This window comes from Haemaphysalis longicornis, unplaced genomic scaffold (genome assembly GCF_048455015.1).
Source record: "Haemaphysalis longicornis isolate Haplotype H1 unplaced genomic scaffold, Haemaphysalis longicornis Haplotype H1 scaffold_9, whole genome shotgun sequence".
Lineage (NCBI taxonomy): Eukaryota > Metazoa > Arthropoda > Arachnida > Ixodida > Ixodidae > Haemaphysalis > Haemaphysalis longicornis.
Window position 1 is genome coordinate 146,721,978 of NW_027526460.1, and position 22,120 is coordinate 146,744,097.

General features: G+C 49.4%; 1 protein-coding gene across 1 annotated transcript in view; it reads right to left on the minus strand.

Moving 5' to 3' along the window:
- LOC144153480 (uncharacterized) overlaps positions 1–22,120 on the minus strand; it is a 185,644-nt gene that overhangs the window by 94,787 nt on the left and 68,737 nt on the right. Inside the window, exons 8-9 of the mRNA XM_077685122.1 lie at positions 19,659–19,803; positions 4,679–4,936 (exon numbers count right to left, since the gene is read on the minus strand). Coding sequence (XP_077541248.1) covers positions 4,679–4,936; positions 19,659–19,803 — 403 coding nt within the window. The remainder of the gene's footprint in view (positions 1–4,678; positions 4,937–19,658; positions 19,804–22,120) is intronic.

The window sequence follows — 22,120 nt, forward strand, 5'->3', positions numbered from 1 at the left end:
AAACTGATATAATAGAATACGACCTCGGAGTAGCGTCACCGCCACTAACTCCCAGTCCGGGGACAGTCAGAAGAAAGCGAAGCACTTGTTAAGGTGCCCGAATACGGAAACATTATTGTGCAATTGAACGCCTGAAACGCTCAATTCTCCTCCTTTTCTTAAGGCGTTTCGTCTTATAGCCGCTTCACACCATTTGCTTTGCCGCCTGGTTCCACCTTACACATGAAAATTTTTACACCCTTTTAACACCCCGTTTGGCCGAAAAAAGTGTAAAAGCCTTGTACCATGGCACATACCTTTACAATGTGCTCTGACAAGAAAAGGTTGTTAGGGTGAAAAAAGGGCGCTAACACCCGAAAATAAGGGTGTAAGGTTGCCTAACACTCTAACATAAGGGTGTGGGCAGAGCAACTACGCGTGGCAATGGGAATGGGATTAGCGCGCAGCATGACACACAGACAAATTTAACACACGCAAGTCCCACTTGTACCCCAAATGAATTGAGCTAGAAAACCAACGAGATGCATGAGGAGAGCGAGTACATACTTACTTACCTTAGAAATACATTTGTTCTTGCCTTTACAGCCATCTAAGGAAAGTTTTCTAATAGAGTCGATGCGCTTGCCGCAAAAATCAGAAACTTGAACGCTAATTTTTCAACTATGCATTTAATGCAAGCATAGATAAGTAAGCATGCGGATTTGCAAAAATGCTTAATTGTGAGGCGGTTATTACGTGCAGTAAGTCACGAACATTTATTATATACCAAACACATTTTCCACACCCTTTGAACACACACCGAGAAGGGTTTAATAATTTCAACATCGTTTCTGCCACATGGGTGTGAAGCTACAAATTAGGATGTTACTGGAAAAGTAAGAGGGTGTAGACGGCCTCCAAATAAGAAAAGGCTGTGAAAGACCGCCAACTAAGCAAAATTGGGTGAAAGATCTCCAACTTCATACAATGGATTGTTGGGCGAGTTGGTTCATGGCTTCAAGAAAATTAAAAAGAGCGCAAAGGACGAGGACAAAGAAACACAGTGCGCGTCCCGTCTACTGTGTTTCTTTGTCCTCGTCCTTTGCGCTCTTTTTAATTTTCTTGAATCTCCAACTTCGGAGGTATCTTCTACCAGTTCACAGGGGTGAACTCGAACATTTTCCACGAGCGGGAGATTTTTTGTACCTGAAGGTGTTTAAAGCAACGTGAACTGGCATAACTTATTACCAGCGCAATCATTTAACCTTAAGGGCGTTAGAAAAGAATTGACAAGAAAACGAAACGCGCCGCTTGTAAAGGGCGCACCACCACAGGTAGGGCAATATAACAGTGAAGCCAGCTTTCAAGCCAGCTCGAGTATGAGCACAAGCGGAGCCGCGTATGCTCACCTCTTCCTATACCAGAGTATCGGCGCTTATAAAGTGCGAATGCACTTTATAAGCGACCCCAAACCATCCACCGCCGGCGTCGGCGGCGGCGTCCGCAGTGCTCCTCTATATTTAAAAAAGAAACAGCATCCGGCGCCAGGTTTCGATCCGAGGACTTTGCGGCCGCAGCGCGACGCTCTACCGACCAAGCCACGGAGGCGACGCTGGTATCAGCGTTAGTGACGCGCCTTGTATCTTTAACGCATTGAAACTACGTCGTCAGCGGCGTGCGTTGGCGACTCAGCGGCGTTATAGCGGCTTGATAACTGCGTGGTGTACACGTGATACTACAAACCCGATGGAAGAGATGGAAGAGAAGGCGGCGAGGCGGTGGGCTGCGGGGGCCGAGCGCAAGCGCCGCAAGCGGGCCGACAACCGTGCATTCGCACTTTCACATTCTCCCCCTCGGGGAAATGCGGGGGAATTTTTTTTCTCCTATTGTTCCGTGCCGCCGCCGTGATCACTGGTCAGTTCGCATCACGTTGCACTTGTTTACACTGCGGTAGTTCATGGGCACCGCCATTTTGTTGCTTATGCACTTTCTGTCGGTCAACTCTGGTAGTCTCAGCTCGTCCTTTTCGCTCGGCGGCTGCGCGCTACTGGCGTTATTGATTGATTTGATTGATTGTAGGGTTTCACGCGACGACGCAACGCAGGCAATGAGGCGCCCCGTAGTGGAGGGCTACAGATTAATTTTGACCACCTGGGTATCTAACATACGCCGAAATCTCGTACGCACGTGCTTTTTTGCTTTTCGACGCCATCAGAAGAGCGGCCGCCGCTGCCTGGAATCGAACCCGCGACCTCGTGCTCAGCAGCGCTACGCCTTAGCCAGAGCCACCGCGGCGGGTGCTTCCTTATGCAGCTTGATCTTCATATGGCTTTATTTTAAATATTTGTTCAAATAATTACCATTGTACTCCAATGTTATCATCCTGATTTTCTATTTCTCCAATTTTTTTAACTGAGTCAGTGAAGATTTCGTCTTTTAAAATTTTAGCGGCCGGGAATCGAACCCGCGTCCTCGTGCCCAGCAGCACAACGCCTTAGCCACTGAACTACCGCGGCGTGTACTGGCGGTATTCCGAATGCGAATCGAAAATAACGCGCTTCGCAGCAATTCAGCTGCATATTGTGCCCGAAAATGCTGTATTACCGCGTATTCGGCAGTGTTATTTACAAATGACCGCGTCCGAGTTAGCGGTGAGACCGCGGGAGCGGCAGTATGGCAACATTGGTAAATAACAAAATGGCCGCCGTTGCTCACTTGCGTGCCTCAGTTATCTTATCTCTGTATCTTATCTAGTGACACTAGTGATAGTCTTTTTGGACTACTAAACGGAAATCAATTCGCGCAGCTTGCGCTAGTGGTGCACGACTGGAGAAACAGCTGAACTGGGGGGTCGACCTGTCTTGTTTTCTCCTTGGACCCGCTGTCAGTAAGGGGACGCACTGGAACAGCCTTAAAAATCCGCGTAAACGTGGCCTTAACCCTCGGTACTTAGCCTAGCCTAGCAAGAAAATCGCAAGACCTAACAAAACCTACCAAAACCTAGCAAAACTTAGCTACACCGGAAGAATCTAGGTCGACCCTCAGCTCCGCGTTTTTTTTTTTTTTTTTTGCATGTGAACATCTATTTGACATCCCGTCAGCACCCCACATAAAAACGAGGGTGTTGCGGTCGATCAATACCACTTTTGCCTGACAGAGAGGAGGGAAAGCTACAAATTAGGGTGTTCGAACTTATGAAAATGACCGTAATGACTTTCTTGCCCTCGTACTACACCTTCTTTAAGGGTTCAAAGGTGCAAACAAATTTAGTGTGTACACTTTCCAGTACCTTTAAACTGCGTCCTACGCTTTGCTCCGTTGTGTGTTCTCTCTGGCTACTTCCGGGTTAAAGCGCGTTTTATGGAACGCCTCGCGCTTAAAAAAAAAAAAAAAAGCATGTCAAGCCTCGGAAGCGAGGTGCGGGCATCAAAAACATTCACACAAACGAACGGCTCGCGCTTCGAAAGGCGTGAACAAAGTTCGCTTTAGCGGGAAGGCGTTTTGGTGTGATGGCACCATAAAATGTCTCGAAAGAAAGCGAAACACAGCCCCGCTGTTAATTTCACTGAGAGTACCTCTACCTGCTTTATTAGCGGGAATAACACCGTTATCCCAAGTGCTTGATTTTATCGTAGTATAAGAGGGGCTGCGAGAATTCACTGGACCAAATAACATGAATACCGAGAATATATAACCGCGCCTGTTCCACCGTTACAGAGCCGATGCCACGATTATCCCTTTTTAGTACCCTGTTTGGGGATCATGAGTGTTAGCACTTTTACCCCGTTTCGCTGCTGTAAATGGAATAGAGTAGACTCTCGATAAACGGAACTTCAAGGGACCTAAAACTTAGTTCCGTTTAACAGGAGTTCCGTTTACTGAGATAGATGTGTGAAAATGCAAATTTATGTGCGCACTTGCATGGTTCTCCAAGCATTAGAAGTGTAATGTAGCTCATGTGTTTTCAGAAAGCAAGAAAACTACAAGAGGTTTAGGCACAGCATTCACAAAGTTGATTTGCAACAATCAGTCGTTGTGCACTACAAAATGCATCAATTATTTTTGTTTGAGTCCTTGCAACTGCATCTTCACGGAGGCTGGAGGCCTCAACTTCGTGAGTGCTTACGAGCCACCGAATTTAGAACACGGCAACGCGGTAATGAAGCACGAATAACACCGCGATGGCACAAACGAGGCGGCAAGAGCTGAGCCCTGTAACCTCGGCGTCTTGAATCGAGACCTAACGACTGCACCAACAAATGTGATGTTGCATTCGTTGCGCTAGCACGGCTGACCACTAACGAGACGAGGCGTACGAGGATAACGACGCTAAAAAAACACGGAGGAAGAAAAACAAAACAAAAACAAAACAGCCGCAACACTAAAAGGCTGATTCTCATGCCAATGGATTTCACAAGAAGTTTCATTTCGGGTTCCGGTTACACGGTGACGCAGAAATTTTAGTTCCGATTACCAAGATTATTTTACGTTATCGGAATAGAAAACAAACCAACTTACAAGCTATTGTTCCGTTTAAGCGGCGATTCCGTTTAAGCGATTTCCGTTTATCGAGATTCTATTGCATATCCAAATGATCTTCAGCAGCTGATGGATGCACCGGAAACTGGGAAAAAGTATCGTCGGTAATAATGAACCTCCTGAAGAATAACGCTTAGCTAGTAAATGGGAGAACACTCACCGGCCACAACCCTCATGATGTCATCACCAGTGATCCGCTGGTCCTCTCCTTCCCGGAGTACGACGAAAGCAGCAGCGGCCTCTCCGTAATCCGGGTGCGGCAGACCAACCACGCCCACCTCGGCGACTGCCGGGAAGCTCTGCAGGATCAGAGCCTCCAGCTCCTCCGGCACCACCTGGTTGTCCATGCACCGGACGAGCTCCCTCACCCGCTCCACCAAGTACACCCGACCCGACTCGTCGTAGTATCCCACGTCGCCTGCGTCGCGCTTCAAAAATTACTCACGCAGGGTTCCTCGTTGTCTTAGTTGACCGAATATTGCACAAATTCATATCAAGTTCTGCAAACTTTGAGAAGCTGCGTTCATGTCTTTAAAAGGACCCTGCAACACTTCCGATAAACGCTTTCACTCTTTCCTTCGTGACTGGAAGCAATGCGAATGCTATAATTATCACCAAAACGGAGCGGCACTTCGTGATTTCCTGGTCGCAGCAGATACGCCTTCCGTTTCTTTGCTTTTGTGCCCATCTTTTTGCAATGGCTATCGAATGCGTTCTTCGCTGTAACTGAAGTAAAGTCGGCCTATAGCCGGTACACCGCTGTAATGACGTAATTTCAGCGGTCGAAGAAAGGCAATACTGGCAAAGAGAGAAAAAATATTTGAGCAGGTTTCTAAGTTATTTGATGGGCATAGAGCAGTCTTCTGACTGAGTTAATTCGCGAACTCGTATTCTAAGCAGTGGATGTGTTGGTTTACTACGTTCTGCAAACATTTAGGACATCAGAAAAAGTTTAAAAAGTGTTGCAGGGTTCCTTTAAGGGTAACGACATGCAGCGACAGCGACAAGCAAGGCGAAAAACGTAACTCAATGGGCACGGCAAGAAATAGCGTGGGCGACAGCGCCGAGCGAAAAAAATTGTGCACAGGCCGCCAGGGCCGACGACAGCGAAGCGACGTACCATCGCGGTCATTTGCGTACATTTGCGTCTGGCTGGCCAGAAGCAGCAGCGAAGCGAGAGACAGGGGAGGACGCCCCCCGCTGCAGAGTATGGATCTTTTCGCTCTCAGCTCAGGCTGACTGACCCTACTTGTCTGCTGTGCACATTAAGACACGGTTTTCACGTCGCTCGTTGCTGGGGCTACATGTGGCTATCCCTCCAATTTTCTCATTGAGGGACGTAAGTTCCTCACGGCAGAGGCCAAGTATTCTTGATTGAAATGTCAAGCATAAAAATCTGGAAAATTGCAATTGCAGAACGATTTCCAGGATGCTAGGTGGTTAACACAGGCAGAGGTAACTCAGTTTGTTCAACGCAGCATCAACACTGCTTTCGGGGCTTGTTTAAAACAATGCTTTCGCATTAACAATCCAGAATTACATATTCTAGAAAAAAATTACGTGCCCGGTTAATAGCAAAACTGCCCGCTTCCTAATCAAAATCAACGTCGCCTGAAATGTCCGTAGAGCCACAAGGTGTCTTTCCAGTCGGGCCAGGCCCGACAGATTTCTGTGCCACTATAATGACCTGTTTTTATTATATCTTCATCTAGTCTTGTTTCAAGCATCGCGGGATACTTAGATATGTCAATTCACTTAAGGGGGACCCTGCAACACTTTTTGAGCGGTGCAAGTAAACCTGCGCGACGTTTAGTATTACACTGCCAGAAATACCTGAGCCAAATATTACACGTGCACGTGAAGCGTTGAGCGCGGAAATCGCTGTGAAAGAAGCGGAGAAACCAATCGCGCTCCCTTCACTTTTCCTCATTGTGCACCCCTGGCATGGCCAAACGATGTCATTGAGGCCAGGGCTGCCTATTGGCTGTCGCTGGTGAGCTTCGCGGATTATTTCTCGCATTTCCTGTGACGATCCGCTGCCGCCGGCGCTGTGTGTGAACATCTTCTATGCCTGAAGGTGTAGGCACAGTTTGGCCGTTTCTTTTGTGTTTTGAGTGCACGCGGAGTTCGAGTGACCAGCCAGATCAGACGACAACCAACGTTTATTGCTTCAAAAACGCCCTACCAGCCTGAGCAAGCGCTTGCGAGCAGGCAGCCGGGCCTGCTTTCTTGTGGCACCAAACCGGTAATGGTCCCCTTCCCGTTTCGGAGAAAAGGAAAAAACTCCCCGGTCTATCATATATCGAAGGCCGCCGGAGATGACGCCGTGCGCCGCACCCCGGTCCCGGAGACAGCGCGCAGATTTTGCCACGTTGTCCGCGGTCGAGTTGAGAGGGAACAATTATGCGCGATTTTCATCGCGCTTAGTTTCGGTGATAGTGAACGGATTTTCATAATTCCTGCGGGACGAGATTGCTGGGACAATAGAATTTACCTTGAAATACATTTAGAGTAGTCTATGGTAAGTGTTCAAGGTCTCTTTAAACTGACTCTTTTTAAATGTAGAGCATTTCTTTAACTCACGATGTTATGCGTCCGTAAGTCGGCGTCCGCAGCCAGCCAGCACGTGCGCCCCTCCCCCGCTCCTCCTCGCTCTCAACAACAGGTGCGGGCGCGCATGCGCGTGCTCCGGCGCTGAAAGAGGCGTTGCAGCAGCAGGTGCTACCTCCTCTCCCTCTACTGAGCGCGCTACGAATATACTCGTTGCCCGAGCGAAGGATCCGCAGCCCAACGTTGACGTTTGGCCGCGGCTTCTCGTGCACGAAGTTCGGCGTCCGCAGCGCGCTTCAGACGCTTGCGTTCGGCGTCGGCAGCGCGCCGTCTCGATCCAAGCGATTGCCCCGCAGAGAGGGTGGGGTGCAAACGATGGCAATAAATAACACCTTACGTACTTACGTCTCTCGTCTCTCTCTCTCGTCTCGCAACCCAACTGCCCAACCCCTACGACAACAACTACTACAACTACCACCGCCAACTACCACAACCTGCGCCACGTGACCACCCCCAATGCTCTGAATTTACTCGTGTCCCTCGCGCGGGGGCATGCGACGGAGGATTTTTTAAGTGCGAATGCACTTTATAAGCGACCCCAAACCATCCACCGCCGGCGGAGGCGGCGGCGTCCGCAGTGCTCCTCTATATTTAAAAAAGAAACAGCATCCGGCGCCAGGTTTCGATCCGAGGACCTTGCGGCCGCAGCGCGACGCTCTACCGACCAAGCCACGGACGCGACGCTGATATCAGTGTTAGTGACGCGCATTATATCTTTAACGCATTCAAACTACGTCGTCAGCGGCGTGCGTTGGCGACTCAGCGGCGTTATAGCGGCTTGATAACTGCGTGGTGTACACGTGATACTACAAACCCGATGGAAGAGATGGAAGAGAAGGCGGCGAGGCGGTGGGCTGCGGGGGCCGAGCGCAAGCGCCGCAAGCGGGCCGACAACCGTGCATTCGCACTTTCACATTCTCCCCCTCGGGGAAATGCGGCGGAATTTTTGGTAAGTGTTTGGGAGAATATTATGGCGCATTCGATTTTATGTAATGATCTGCTTAACGCTGAGACAGCTATATCGGGCACCCCATGCTTCTAAGCAGCGCACAGACGTATGATTCCGCCTCCATCGGGCCTGCTATCATGGTTATCAACACAGGGAGGTGTCTCGCTGGCTTTTCTCGTTTTCTAATAGTAAAACCTCGTTATAACGAAGTTGAAGGGGAGGTGGTGGCTACTTCATTATAACCCTTACTTGGATGTAGCCGACGCCCATTTTTACAGAGTTTACAGCAAGAGAGGATGTACTCACCACCAAAACTCCCCAGCAAAAATTGTTACTTTGTTCACGCTAACGGCTGATCTATGATCATTCAAGTGACAGCAAACGAGCTGGCGGCTCACTTCGCAGAGAAAAAGCCCTTGATAGATTTTTGCCGCGTCTTCTACGGGCGGATGATGGCGTTTTCAGCTGGAGCCGTGATTTCGAGTTCTCCCTCGCCTTCATCGTGAGCTCCAAAGAAGCGGTGCAGCAGGTCTGCTGCGACCCGGTAGAGTGGCTAGAGGAACATCCATGCGCCCTACCGGGAACCCGGGAGACGCGCACTCTGGGCAGTGTTGCCAGGCGCTTGCAGCCATTTTAGCGCGGCAGTTGGTGGCCCGTATGAAGCAAGAGTTTTGAATTACCGCATCCGCGATGCGACGTAAACCGCCGCCGGTTATAATTAGACGCTGTTCTGACGGGTACCGATATGGTCCACGAACTCTCGTTGTGGGAAGAAAAGTTGGTTATACCCATTGCGATGAAAGTTTAGCTTCGTTATAATGAGGTCTTAAATGCATGTCATCTATGGAAATTTGAAGAATTGCGATCGTTTCGTTATGCCGATTAGATCGTTATATCCCGCTTCATTATAACGAGGTCTCACTGTAACGGTGCCTTCACAATCACCAAATGAGACTTCCGGCAGTGAGCTTCACGGGGACGATATCGAGCGTTTCAGACTTGCTGACAGGTCCAGGCAACTGGGGATTAGCCTATAGGGGAAACACGGGCTGCCATACAAAGAAAACACAGTCCGGGCGAGCTAATGTTTGACCGTTGCCGATACAAGAGTTCCACCAATAGGGCTGCTTTTACGAATTATGATGCCGCCGACGTTTGCCTTCTGGATCCGGCCGCTGTCGTATCTCGACACATATGATGCAGCTCCGGGACATGTACAGCCCCATCTGCTGCCAACAGATTGCCCGGGAACAACTAAAGCACGTGACCATCTTCGCTGATGGCGTCCTGCTGGTAGAACAACCACCGACAAATAAGATGTCGAATTTTTTCTCCAATCTGACGGGACAAACAGAGCCTTTACATATATATTTATAATATTGTCACGAAGCCAAATATGACGCAGTTGTCTTCAAGGAAAACAAGTTAATTGGAGCGAACATGTGCTTCCCAGAACCTCAAAGAATACACAGGCGGCGAAGGAGCAGTCAACAAAGTGACGTGCAAAGACGAGCGTCCACGATTGGAATACCGCGGCGTCTGCTCTGCAGGCTTTTACCTTTCGGCGCGAATGTTTCTCGAACCGTCGATTTACACCCAGAACATTGTAGATCAAAGAAGATTATTCCAGGCCCGTGACTTTAGGGTGAAACGCTCGGCTCATCCGAATGAGATAACCCGTGCAACATTTAAAAAATAAAGAATGGAACATGCGCTTTGCTTGGGACACAGATAACACAGGTGGGTGCAGCTGGACACTAAACACAAACCCTAAATAAACAAACCCAATGCATGGTTCGCGGCATTACCCCCCTCTAAGAGTGCATTGACCCGATGTTAAAATAAAATGAGAGTCCAAACAAACAACACCAACAAAAAACGTCAAACACCTTGCGCAGTAAGGCTTGAGGCGAACCACGTGGACGACGTCGGGCCGCGTGCGTCGTCGTGATGTGCCGGAATCACCATCGGGGACCACCTAATAGGTAAGTTGGCCAACACGTCGTAGAATCCGGTAGGGTACAAAATACGGTCGCAGAAGCTTCTCACTGAGTCCACGCCGTCAGATGGGAGTCCAAACCTACACACGGTCCCCTGGGTGGTACTCGGCGTCTCGGCGTCCGAGATTGTAGCGTCCGGCATCCACCAGCTGCTGGTCCGTTATACGAACTCGACCGAGCTGGCGGGCCTCCTCCGCACGGTGAAGGTATCATTGGACGTCGGCGTTGAGGTCGTCGTCTTCTACGAGGCGGAAGCATGGCGTCGAGCATCGTAGACGGCCGTCGTCCGCAGACAAGCTCAAACGGTGTCATCTGCGTAGTTTCCTGGGTCTCTGTGTCGTACGCAAACGTGACATACGAGAGGACGTCGTCCCAAGTCTTATGTTCAACGTCGACGTACATAGACAGCATATCCGCGATCGTCTTGTTCAGACATTCGGTAAGTGCGTTGGTTTGGGGTTGGTACGCCGTCGTTCTTCGGTGATCGTGTTGCAGTAGCGTAAGATTCCTTGCATAAGCTCCATGATTAGGTCCGTAATTAGGACTTCAGGAGCTCCATATCGCAGCACAACCAGGTTTATGAAGAACTTCGCGAATTCTTGTGTAGTGCCCCTCGGAAGAGCGGTCGTCTCTGCGTAGCGCGTCATGTAGTCTGTCGCTACGACAATCCTCTTGTTCTCGGCTCGTGACGTAGGAAACGGGCCCAGAAGGTTCATTACAATTTGTTGGAAAGGCCTCGATGGGACCGCAATTGGCTGCAGAAGCCTGTCGGGTCTCGTCATCGGCGTTTTTCGTCGCTGGCAGTGACGGCAGCTCCGGACGTAGTGGGTGACGTCAGAGGTAAGGCGGGGCCAGTGGTACCTCGCCTTGATTTTTAAAAAAGTGCGAGCTGTGCCGAGATGTCCGGAAGACGGGTCGTCGTGGCATGCTTCCAAAATGTCGTCACGAAGGTGCGCGGGGATTACAAGAAGATAATTCGTTCTCGTTCTGGGAGTGAAATTTTTCTTCACGAGGACGGAGTTATTGAGGCTGAATGCTGGTAATTTTCGCTTGAAGGCCGTAAGCACGGTGACATTACGCCCTTCAAGATAGTCGATCATGACGCGTAACTAGGGGTCGGCACGCTGCTGGGCGGCTAGGTCGCTCTCCATCACGGCTCCGAAGAACGCGCTGTCTGCATCGGAGTCTTGAGGTGGTGGGTCGACGGGGGCGCGGGACAGACAGTCGGCGCCGGAGTGTTTCCTGCCGAATTTATAGACCATTGCAACGTCGAATTCCTGTAGGCGCAAGATCCATCAGCCAAGACCAGAGGGGTCCTTCAAATTGGCGAGCCAACACAGCGCATGGTGGTCTGTCACAACCTTGAATGGTCTACCATACACATATGGGCGAAATGATGAAATGAAATGGCCCATATAACTGTGAGGCACTCCTTCTCGGAGGCAGAGTAGTTTTTCTCCTTTTTAGACTGACCATGGCGGCATAGGCGATTACCTTTCCGCAACCGCTTTTCTTTTGGACGAGGACTGCACCCAAACCTATATCACTGGCGTCCGCGTACATTTTCGTTTCGGTGTTTTCGTCAAAATGAGGGAGCACGGGCGGGCTTTGTAGGCATTCTTGCAGCTCGCAGAAAGCTTCTTCTTGGGCACTTTCCCAGCTGAAAGGGGTGCTATATTTAGTCAAGCGTGTTAGTGGCTCTGCAATGCGTGTGAAGTTTGCGACGAAGCGCCGGTAGTATGCGCAAAGTCCCAAAAATCTTCGCGCGCCCTTCTTGTCTTTCGGTCTCGGGACGTTCGGTATGGCTGAAGTTTTCACCGGGTCAGGCAGGACTCCCGCGGCGTTGACGACGTTGCCCAAAAACGTGAGTTACTCCTACGCGAAGCGGCACATTTCAGGCTTCAGCGTTAACCCCGACGTACGGATGGCCTCGAGGACAGACTCCAATTTTGCAAGGTGTTCGTCGAAAGTCCGGGCGAATACCACAACGTCGTCGAGGTAGATGAGACAGGTGTGCCACTTCAAGCCAGCTAGCACAGTGTCCCTGACTCTTTGAAACGTTACTGGCGCCGTGTATAGCCAAAACTGCATCACCTTAAACTCGTATAGGCCGTGCGGAGTCATAAATGCAGTCTTCTGTCGAGCTCGCTCGTCGACGTCAATTTGCTAGTAGCCTGTTTTCATATCCATCGATAAAAAGTACTTCGCGTGGCAGAGGTGGTCGAGGGTGTCGTCGATTCGTGGCAGGGGGTAAACGTCTTTTTTGTTGATTTTGTTCAATCGCCGGTAGTCAACGCAGAACCTCAATGGTCCATCTTTTTTCTTCTCGCGTACGACCGGAGCAGCCTAGGGGCTTTTCGATGGCTGTATAACGTCGTCGCTGAGCATGTCTTCGACTTGTGTCCGGATGGCTTCCCGCTCGTGTGAAGACACGCGGTACGGTGATTGTCGGGTAGGTCGGGCTCCATCTTCGATTATAATTGGGTGCTTCGCTAGGGGTGTCTGACGTAATTTTGAGTTCGGCGAAAAACACTCGCTGTAGCGACGCAGCAAATCCAATAATTTGTCCCGGTTTTCTTGCGGCAGCATCGGGTTCACGTCGAAAGGATGCGGCAGCTTGAAAGCATCTGTGCGTACGTGTTCAATGGTGGCGACCACGATCACTTGATTTGTTTCTTGCGTTTCTTCGAGGAACGCAATTGCAGCGCCCCTGTTTAGATGCTGGTACTCCTGGGTGAAATTAGTGACCAAAACGTGGGATTTGCATTGCTTAAAGTCCGCAATGCCTCTTGCGACGGAGACACTGCGGTCGAAAAGCAAACTTTGGTCACTCTCTACAATAGCGTCGACGTCAGCAGCAGCATCTTCACAGTAGACGGTGATCATCAAGCTTGCGCGGAGTGGCAGGGTGACGTGATCTTCGGCGATCCTTACAGCAGCACTGTGTTCGGGGTTCGGCTGCGGCGTCGTGGAGTGCTCAGTGGAAAAAGTTATCGTCTTGCTCTGCAGATAGATTATCGCGCCGTTGTCCGTCAAAAAGTCCATTCCAAGAATTACGTCGCTGGAGCAGTTAGGCAAATAGATTGATTGATTGATTGATCGATCGATTGATTGATTGATTGTAGGATTTACAACGCCGACGCAACGCAGGCGATGAGGCGCGCCGTAGTGGAGGGCTCCGGATTAATTTTTACCTCCTGGATATCTTTAACGTGCGCCAAAATCTCGTACACACGGGCATTTTTGCTTTTCGCCTCAATCAGAAAAGCGACCGCCGCGGCCAGGAATCGAACCCGCGACCTCGTGCTCAGCAGCGCAACGCCTTAGCCACTGAGCCACCGCGGCGAGTAGTTAGGCAAAATGACGAACGCAGCAGGGTACGTGGTGCCTTCTATGGTGACTCCCGATGTGCACGTTCGATTGGGCGTTACGAGATGGCCTCCTGCTGTGCATATGTGCGGACCGTCCCATCTTGTCGCAACTTTCTTCAGCTTAGACTCGAATGATTCGGTAGTCGGCTCCCGTGTCGATGAGGGCGACTACATCAAAGCTGTCGATGGACAACTTGACGTCGGACGCCGCTTTCCTCGAGTTTCGGGTGCGTCCGGCGTCGTACCTCGGCTTGTGCGCGTTGCCGTTCGTGCATTATGTGTCGTCATTGCCGTCGTCTTCTCAGCTGTAGGCTCTGTCATTTCCAATTCGCGTCGGGTCGTGTGGCTGACGTCATGTTCGGGAGTCAGGTAAGGTTTGGATCTGGTCGTCGGGCTGAGGGCATGTGGTGAATCAGGGCTTCGGTGAATCGTTGCGTCGTTGTAGGGTTTTCGTTTTCCGCCGTTGTGCAACTTCACCTGCAGAAGTTGCTGCTTTTAGTTTCCCCTGCGTGGGCTGGGGGACCTTCCACGTGCGAAGTCAGCATTGCTACGGCGGTTCGGCGACTCGTGTGGCGAACAATTGAAACTAATTCAGTTCATTTGAAACTAGCTGGGCCACCGCTGGTTTGAGATAGATACTCTTCTATCCAGCGGCGGTCCCAAGGGGCGGGGGGGGGGGAAGGGGGGGCGAAGGGGGCTGTCGCCCTTCCTTTAAAGGAGCCATGAAGACAAAATGCAAGTTTTAGTTAGCCGAAAGATTTCGTGTTTTATAGTGCCCCCAGCGCTTGTCCGAATGCGAACGATGCTTTATTCACCGAGAAATTAATCAATTTAGGTAAACATTTTGATTTTCCCGCTCAATCGTGCGTTTTCGTGGTCCCAAATGACATCACAGGAACCGACCGCTCTGCAGCCTAGGGTCCCTTGATACACGCATCCGCCTTACAGGGTGGAGACACGTATGCGCTGGCGCCGCCATTTTGGTCCACTCGCTCGCTGCGGAAACTAGTCATTGTATCAAAACCACGTTAAAGGGACCCTGCAACACTCTTTGAGCAGTGCAAGTAAACCTGCGCGACGTTTAGATTACACTGCCAGGAATACCTGAGCCAAATATTACACGTGCGCGTGAAGCGGTGAGCGCGCAAATCGATGGGAAAGACGCGGAAAAACCAACCGCTCTCTCTTCAGTTGTCCTCATTATGCAACCCCTGGCATCGCCTAAGGGACGTCACATAGGCCATGGCTGCCCGATCGGCTGTCACTGGTCAAATTCGCGGCTAGATTCTCCCATTTCCGTTGTCGTCATCGCTGTGTACGAACCTCTTCTATGCCTGAACCTGTAGGCACTCTTTTGCCGTTTCTTTTGTGTTTTGAGTGCGCGCTGCGTTTGACTGATGAGCCCAATACTTCTCTTTCAACGGGACCACTCGACTACAAACGTTTATTGCTTCGAAAACGCCCTACCAGCCCGAGCGCGCACTTGCGAGCAGGCACCCATGCCTGCTTTTTTGTGGCACCAGACCGGAAATAGGCCCCACCGCGTTGCGGAGAAAAGGAGAAATCTACCCGGCATGTGATATATCGAAGGCCGCCGAAGAGAACGCCGCGAGCCGCCCCCCTTTCCGGGAGAGAGCGCGCAGCTTTCGTCGCGTTGTCCGCGGTCGAGTTGAAGGGGAACGATTATGCACGATTTCTCATCGCGCGTAGTTTCGTTAATTGTGAACGGATTTTCATCATTCTTGCGGGAGAAGATTTCTGGGACAATAGACTTTATCCCAAAATACATTACTAGTAGTCGATGGCAAGTGTTGCAGGGTCCCTTTAAAATTATCGCCGCAACGGGGTTAACTGGCGAAGTTTGAATCATCTTATCTGTTTCGCGTTGCTGGGTCTCGTGGGAAACGAGAACAACGCGTTGTGCACGTTGACCCAACTGCAGCGGCACGGGACCGTTCACAGGGTGTCTCCGCCCTGTACGTTGGCGCTGGCACTGAGGTACTCGCGCGTTTGTTTACGTTACTGAACCTAGATGGCGCCACCATACCGTGGCGTGTCGTTTTCTGCCTTTTTTTCGTTCTAGGGGAAAATGGTTTCGTGAAACATAGTGCTCGCTCGACAAATATGTTCACGTAAGACACCGTCGCGTCAATCAATCGGCCAGTGTCGTCTGAGAAAATCCCAAAGCCCCGCAGTTCTGTGCAGCTAAACAAGCAGAGTGCGCGCAGTACCAACAACAGCAGTACGAAGCGGTACTTCTATGTTTACATGTGCTTTCGTAACTTACACTTACCACCATTCTTACGGCTTTAAAAAGAATGTGCCCTAAATTTAAGCGCAAATAGCTCGTTCGGCAAGCTTGTAAGCTCTGCCTAATTTGCGTTTACTTTCGCCGGCCTCCGCCAATCGCAGAACTGGCTCGAATGACATCATAGGTTTTGTTGTGGGAAATGAGCTAGTGGGTCACATGGCTATTCCCTTTTTTCCTAATTATGTAGCTTATTTGAGCGAAGTTTACGTTAAAAGTGGTGTCAGTATGATTCTAACGAGCCAATCTTTTGAATGAACCAAACTTGTGTTTTCTCTTCATGGCTCCTTAAAGATGCCATCAGCTTCTTATTTTTTCGTTTTTTTAAGCATCAAAGTTGCGCGAGGTTAAATCCCACTTGTGCGAGGCCACAAACGTGTTGCCACCGTCAGAAATGCGGGCTCCAGCCAGCCGTTGCACCGCCTAAGAGGCGGTGCACCCCTGTGTCCCTGAGTGATTTGTGCGCCAGCGGGTTACACCGCATACGCGCACACGCCTGCACGGTTATCACCTCCTCTGAAGAACTGGCGCAAGGAGGGTAGCGGTTCTTTATTTGCACCCCCAACCCCCCCCCCCCCAAAAAAAAAAAGAAATACGTCCCCCCCCCCCAAACCAATCTCTGGGACCGCTACCTCACGTGGTCGTTGGCCAGGGACAGGGCGAGGTGCTTCGACTGAGAAACCACGCAGTCCGAGTATCTTGTATGGGCAGCGACGGTAGATGTGGTCGACCTCTCCGCAGTGGTAAAACAGAGGAAGATTATCGGGAGTTCGCCATACGTCCGTCTTCCTCGGCGTCTGGTTTCGGACTACAAGGGTTCGGGCGGGCGACAGTGGGCGGCGTATGGCGGGCCCTCTTGACGACGCGTTGGAGCAGGGGAGGGGCGACGTCACAGCTCGTGGCTATCGGGGTACTTCGGATGTCGTAGAACTTCCCAACGCTTGTTGCACTTCTTCCCTAATCACGACGGCAAGGGAAGCGACTTGGGGTTGAAGTGGCGTGAGGAGAAGTTTCTGCAGCTCCTCTATCACTACTGCGCGGATGGTCTCGCGTAGTCTATCAGCCGGAATCCGCATGTTGTCGACGTAGTTCCCATTGGCCGCACCAACAAAGTTGCGGTCATACCGCTTAGCACGCATTTCGAGGGCTTTCTCAATTGTGCTGGCTTCATTCACGAATTCGGCGACGGTTTTTGGCGGGTTGCGGGCAAGTCCAGCAAACAGTTCCTCCCTCACACCGCGCATTAAGAAAAGTTACTTCTCTTCTTGTGTCATTTCGGGGTCCGCGCGGCGAAATAGTTGCTTCGTCTCCTCAACGAAGATCACGGCCCCCTCGTTAGGGTATTGCGTGCGCGTTTCCAACAAAAGGGCGGCTCGTTCTTTCCGCGCGACCGTGGTGAAGGGCTTAAGGAATTCGCTTTTGAATTGAGTCCAGTTGGACAAAGAGCTCTCATGGTTCTCGAACCAAGTTCGAGCTGCATCTTCCCTGTAAAAGAAGACATGCCGGAAAGTTTCTTCATCGTCCCGCCTGTGTAATGTGCGGACGCGCTCCAGCTTCTCCAAACATTCTTCTAGGTCTTCAGCGGGCGCTCCCCGGAACGATGTCGGTTACCGGGGCTGCTGCAGAACGATTGGCGACGTTGCGTCTCGCACCATGGTGGTGGTTGCAGCGGTTGTGCTCTTGGGCTCTTCGGGCAGAAGACCGAACGAGGGCAGTAAAACGTTGCAGTCGGCGGCTGGCTCTTGTTGGACTGGCTTGGCTGCTGGCAGAGGTCGTAGGAAGCAAAAAGGTTGCGTGCCCAGCACCTCCACTAGATGTCACGAACCAAAGACGACGCAGTTGTCTTCAAGAAACACAAGTTTATTGGAGCGAACTTGTGCTCCCTAAGAACTCAAAGAATACAAAGGCGGCGAAGCAGTAGTCAACAAAGTGACGTGCGGAGGCGAGCGTCGACGAATCGAATACCACGGCGTCTGCTCTGCAGGCTTTTATCTTTCAGCGCGAGTGTTTCTCGAACCGTCGATTTACATCCAGAACATTGTAGATCAAAGAACATTATTCCAGGCCAGTGACATTAGCGTGAAACGCTCTGCTTTTCGAATGAGATAACCCGTGCGGCATATAAATAAAGAATGGAACACGCGCTTTACTTGCGACACAGATAACACAGCCGGGCGCAGCCGGCAACTAAAAACAAACCATAAATAAAGAAACCCAATGCATGGTTCATGGCAGTATCATCGACGCTGCAAACCTGCCAGCGGAGATAAGAGAAGCATGTGACCCTGAAACCATCAGTTTAGAATTAAGAACACCGGACAAGAAATCAAGATATCTGAAGACACGCTGGCGTGAAGTTATTACATTTATTAATACTGAAATTAGGTAAGGAATTGGGAGGGACCGGATAAATAAATAAATAAATTTAAAAACAATGAAACTGCGAACGTAAAAAAGGGGACAGTTACGTTAAAATCCGCAGCGCCCATTAGACAACCGCAATGGTTTAGGTTTGATAATCAGGTACAACGGCTATTGTCGGCTGGCTGCCTTCTTTGGGTAATGATTAAAGAAAGAATAAAGGGTAAAGAATAAATGGTATTAGGCGTACTTCAAATGCGCACGCACAAAAAAAACTGACAAGAGGCCTGCAGGGGTATTGTACCGTCATAAAATTTCGTATAATCTCAAAAAGCTCTTTATGCCATGCCCTCGTTTTGCTACTGGTCACAGAACGAGGGCCTGCGAAAAGAGATATGACAAGCCGGTCGTTGATTGTGCACTGACGATGGTTTACAGAACTCTCGTGGACTATGGAAAGCCCTATACGCACAAACTGGGAGATGCTTCATGACCGCCTCAGTGAGCATGCGCAAACCCGAAAGACTAATAATGGAGGGCATTACACTGCGAAATGTAAATCCTGCCGAATGTGAAGCGCAATTTCCCCAAACCTAAGCAAAAGCAGAAATCAGAAGGCCAGGTCACAGTTGGCGACACATCCCATAAGACTGAAGGGGAGTGATTGTGTTAGCGAAACTTCGGTACTATTGTTCCAAGCTGGGGGAACGTATTTTTCGTAAATTCTTTTGTTGACGCTTGATGGCATGTGCATGATCTTCAGAAGGGAAAAGGTTTGGGCGTGTTGGTTCATAGTCACACAGAAAACAAGCGCTTGTCCTGTCCACGCCTTGTCCTATGTTTTTTTTTATTTACAGCGCTTGTTTTTGTGTATCATGCTGTTTTCATTCCGCGTGTCTGGATGGAAGTTTAAATGTACAACGCTAGTCACTGCGAATAAACAGCTTGTAGTGTAGCGCCTCTCGGTGCCGTCTTTCTAGTGTGCTGCTTATGCGGGCTAATTACGTTTTAGTCTATAACCAGCACGCCTAACAGCCCTTTCTTCTAATCTGGCAGAGTGTTACATGCCCACAAAGTACCGCATCCTCTGTGGGCATGTATTGGCCCACAGAGTATGTAATGGCCCAATATTGGCCAGCGCTTAACAAGCATTCAGATGTGCTTGCTGTTGCATGCCCGATTTCGGATATTGCATGGAGCTGCGTAAGAAGGTGTGAGCGATGTTTCCTTACAATATTCCGTTGGTGGCACAGTTAGACAGTGAGAGATATTTCCGGTTTTCTCAAGCAATTAGATAGCATAAAATGAGTTATTTTCTTCTTGTTTCTACACAAGAAATAGATAAGTTTTATATTACTGCGAATATTCCTGACAACATCAGGACAAGATAGTGTTTGTGTGTTTTAAGAATCACTGTTTCCAAATTTTTGCCAGTATACGTAACCATGTTGTCTAAGGTATAAACCTTATGATTTTATTTAACATTGAAAACAGCGATTCTAGAAATAATATTAGATGCAATGTTAAAAATTTGTTCTAACCCGTCAGGCACCATCCGTTCGGTTCCAAGACTGCAGCGGTCCTTTTGGGATTCTTGTAGTATCCCCGCATAACGGATGGCGTGCGGAACGCTATCTCTCCGGGCACGTTCGGACCCACGGGCTCCCGGGTGTTCAGGCACAGGAACTGCGAGGCCGATACCAGAGTCAGCAGCAGCATCGCCGCGCTCAGAAAGTTCAGCATAACTTCGTCACTAGAACTTAGTCACCTATTGGAACTCCGATCTGGGTAGATCTACCGTCGCGCCAACATTCAGGCTAGATGGCAAGTTTTTTTTTTTTTGCCGACCCCGTAGTATTTACAACGGAGCTGCATAGAGCTACCGTCACGAGGAAGCGGAAGAGCGTCCGTCTACGCGTCGCGACAAGAAAACATTTTTGTATATGCCCTGTGGCTTCTGAATTGATGTGGGTATCTTGGAAAACAATTACACTGGAATTGGCCGCTGATAAGACGGCCAAGTTTAATTTACTTATCATAATTTGTTAGTTCACAGTTCAGTTGTAAACGTTGCAAAATTGTCGTCTGCTGTCACTGCAGGGCCGTCTACGGGCGGGGCTTGATTAGAGAAAACGGCTTTATTACAATCCTCCCGAAACAAGTTATACCGATAATTAGGTCCTAAGACGCTATACATTAGGCCAAATTTCATGTGCTTTTCAAAACAGCGCATTTTACAGTGAAGCCGTAGATGGTGTGAAATTCCCGTCTACTGCTAACAGATCTGCTTCTGTTACGGAAAGCCGCGTGCGTGTTCCCTAGAATAAACCCCTAGTCCTTCCACGTTTCATTCAGCTAATTAAGCAGGGTGTATGCTCAATCGGAAAATACGAACAGACATATTTCGTTTCATGCATAGCTCTGTCGATGGAGGCAAAACAGACAAATTCGATGCTCGTCCATCTACACAAAGTGGAGGTCTGATTATTTTTTTTTTACATGCCAGCAATTTATCGATCTCCGGGGTGAATTTTTAGTTCTTTGTAAGAGATGACTTCATACTGCAGTGGACGCTGATCAGTCGACGGCGATGGTGATGATAAAGTTGATGATTGCAGCCGCGCCGATTGGAAAGTTATGAAGGCCGGCCCCCGATAACCCGAAAGATGGCTAGGAGTGCTGCACTAAGCAATTTTAAGCCATGCCGTTGAATGTAAAACTGCCGGCATCATGAGTACCCGGTTTAACTAGACTTTGTATCCTCTATTGGGATACTGCATAACACTAAAGCGGAAACACTGAAAAGCCGCGAAGCCGCATAGATAAACCACAAGACAGCAGTGCAACAAACTTGGCCTTTCAGATTAGGGGTTTTTGAAACTGTCATGCCGTTGACTCTGCTCTTGCTCGTACTATTGTAATTGGCTTCGCTTTTGTTCTGTCGCATTTTGCGTAAAATCAAAGTAAAAGGCTGAGCAAAGCAACTACGGAATCAATATACGATTGAATGGCATTCTGATCAAACATTATAAAAATTAAGATTGTTTTTCTCATGTAACACCTTTCATTGTGGCATTGCTTTAAGGACTCTTATAACACACTCATATATGTACAGCTCATTTTTCTCTTGATACAAGAACATTAGTAACGTTGTAGTTATTCATTCAAATGCTTGGTTTGTGATTTAACTTGAAACAATATTTCACTGGTGTTCTCTTAAAATCGAACGACTTAGTTTCGCGTCATTCGTGTTTACAACCAGCAAGCGTCCAAGCCTTTTATTCCGAGTGTCGCTGCACTGCAGCCGCACACCAGCTAGCAGCTCAGCGGCTATATTTTGGAAAATTGTAACACTAATATTATTTTGCATTATTTCGCATTATTTTGCAAAATTGTATTTTGCAAAATTAATAACACCACAGCCTCTCTATCCAGAGTTGGGCCCGGGCTAAACAGCCTGTGAATATTTAAATTAGTGTAGATCCCAGTCATGTAGGCCGTCATCGACGGAGTGCCAGCGACGCGTAAATGAAGGTTTCACGGTTCGTTTTGGTATTTTTCGAAACTGTGCCATAAACGCAGAGGTGTTTAGGCCGAATTTCGTCCGTCTGTCGCAGCAACGAACATCGAAGCCCCAAGAAGAAAAAAAATTGTGCGGTTTTGCTCTGGTTAACCCTAGTTGATAGCAAAAGCTTCACTGCTCTGGCTAGGCCGCTTGTCGAGGTGTGATTTCGCAATGATATACAGACATGTTTGCAATGAATACACTGCTTATTCATCACCTATTTTCTCCTCACGGCGTTTTTAAGCATCGCCGCTGTTGGAACGACCACAGTTGGACGTTAGTCCTCCCTCATCGCCCAAGGCTCTGCGCCGCACGTGGCCTCCTCGCCTTCCTCCGCCAGGTTACGACACGGGTTCCGCGGAAACATTTAGCGCAGAAAAATCGGGAATAATGGTTTTTAATGACACTAGCACTGACGCAGTGTCAACTCAGCATTGG